This window comes from Mandrillus leucophaeus, unplaced genomic scaffold, assembly GCF_000951045.1.
Source record: "Mandrillus leucophaeus isolate KB7577 unplaced genomic scaffold, Mleu.le_1.0 Scaffold158, whole genome shotgun sequence".
Lineage (NCBI taxonomy): Eukaryota > Metazoa > Chordata > Mammalia > Primates > Cercopithecidae > Mandrillus > Mandrillus leucophaeus.
Window position 1 is genome coordinate 2,489,958 of NW_012101565.1, and position 2,094 is coordinate 2,492,051.

The following is a 2,094-nucleotide window of genomic DNA, read 5'->3' on the forward strand; positions in this document are numbered from 1 at the left end:
ACAACACAACTGTGTCTGGGCAGTGAGATTCAGGGGGATGTGTACTCTCTCACTTTTCCGTAGTGTATTAATTTAGAAGAGAGGGGAATTAAGTGATAGTCTCCATCACTAGGCCCTCATTGTCTGGCATAAGCTCTGGAGGGCAGGGTTCTGTGGGGTTCTGCAGACCCTAACCTCCCCTTATAGCACCCATGGTCTGCACCTACTCACTCCCCTCTACACAGGACCTTGCCTGGACTGTCCATTCCTGTTTTCCACAGAAATGCTGTCCCGGAGAGATTCTGCTCAATAATCTCCCCACCAAGGTACCCAGACTGAGAGAGGTGACCTGGGCTTCAGCAAAGGCCACCGTCAGGCCTCCTGTGCTAGCCCCAATGCATCTTCCCCGCAGACTCCTGATTCATTAAACAGACACGCTGAACCCTAACAAATGCTCATTCGGTGACTTGAGTTGGGGAGCAGACCCCCTCACGCACCTGGGCTGTTGACTTTCAGGTGCTCTCTCCCAGAGGTGCCCTGAACATCCAGGACCCAGGGCTCATCCCCTCGCTCCAACTGCGAGATCACTCCAGGCTTGGGGCCTGCAGGTCCTACTCCTGGGAAGGAGACAGGGACTGGGGTTGGTACCAAGGACACAGGGCAGCACCTAGTGCCGTCTCACCCTGGGGCAGCAGGGTAAGGGAGGCACAAGCAGAGGGGGTGATGGAAGCCTGGACACCCTCTGGAGGGCACTGAGATTGGGCCGGGGCAGTCCTGAGCGTAAGGGAACAAGAGCTCAGAGGTTCCCTCCACTAGGAGGTGTGCAACTCCACCCCCGACCCTGGTCCCCCCGTCCCACCAGGGAGGGGTCTGCCTGGGACCTGGAGCGAGAGGGAAGGGAAGGGCTGACTCAGGAAGGTCCCAGCACTGCCCCTCCCCTCATCTTCTCAGATCAGGTGCCTACCTGAGATAAAGGTCATCACCTACCTCTGTGCCCAGGGGGTGAGGCCCCCAGCCCAGCCTCTGCTGAGCCCTTAGCACCCAGGGCTGTTCCCAGAGCTGAGTCCTAGTGAGGGCCTTACCCAGTGAGACTAGGTTCCCGTAGGTCTCCAGCATCACGTCTCTGTAGAGGCCCCTCTGAGCAGGGCCCAGACGGCCCCATTCCTCCCGAGAGAGGAACACAGCCACATCCTCGAAGGTCACCTCGGCCTGGAATGACAGCGACTGCTATAGCCCAGGTGTGGTCCAGAGTGGGCTGGCAGGGGCAGGAAGGCAGTAGAAGCATGCTAAAGGCACCAGCACAGTGGGTGGCTGCATGGGGGTCCCAGGGTCACCCCTACCATCATGTCAGCACCCCAAACCAGAGACACCTGACAGTGTTTGCCAAGGAAAGCCCTGGGTAAAGATTTCACTCCTCCCAGGAGGACAGATACTCACCTGGGGTGGGGCAGACAGGAACAAGCCCGCCATTGCCTAAGGGCTGGGCTTTCTGAGGGCGGGGCACAGGAGCTGCTCACTCAGGTGCTGAGGGAAGAGAACAGAACAAGTGGAGGCCCAGTCTGGCCCCTTCTTCCACAGCTCAGGCTACTTGGTGCTGCCATAAACAGTCCTGCCTGCCTCACTGGTCCACCCCCACCCATCCCCATGGGGGTACTGCTAACTGGCCTCCCAGACTCGTAAACAAGTTCTCCATTATCTCAGGTAGCAAAGCATATTACATATGCATCAAAGAAAATGCTAAACCATCACAGCCACGCTTGATGCACCACTACCTTTCTACCCCCACATCCTCATGTCCTCACCTGTCTACCCTCACATATGCACGTCCTCACCATCTGCTTCTTTGTTTGATCACCATTAAATAGTGTGGGCTCCCAGAACTCGGGGCCTTCGCAGCCTCCATACTAGCACTGGCCCCCTGGGCCAACCTTATGTACTCTTAACCTGTCTTTTCTCCTTTGACTCCGCCAGACTTCACAGCCCCCACAGCCTGGTGTTGGGTCTGATCACCCCAACAATCACACCCGGTTAATTTTTGTATTTTTTTGTAGAGATGGGGTTTCGCCATGTTGCCCAGGCTGGTCTTGAACTCTTGAGCTCAAACAATCTTCTTGT

General features: G+C 56.6%; 1 protein-coding gene across 4 annotated transcripts in view; it reads right to left on the minus strand.

The window, feature by feature from the left end:
- ZNF34 (zinc finger protein 34) overlaps window positions 1-2,094 on the minus strand; it is a 7,951-nt gene that overhangs the window by 4,808 nt on the left and 1,049 nt on the right. For 2 of the 4 annotated variants that reach the window (XM_011975721.1, XM_011975722.1), the window contains exons 2-4: window positions 1,417-1,503; window positions 1,062-1,188; window positions 477-596 (exon numbers count right to left, since the gene is read on the minus strand). In XM_011975721.1, coding sequence (XP_011831111.1) covers window positions 477-596; window positions 1,062-1,188; window positions 1,417-1,449 — 280 coding nt within the window. In that variant the 5' untranslated portion in view covers window positions 1,450-1,503. The remainder of the gene's footprint in view (window positions 1-476; window positions 597-1,061; window positions 1,189-1,416; window positions 1,504-2,094) is intronic. The other 2 variants (XM_011975724.1, XM_011975723.1) reach the window with 1 other exon arrangement.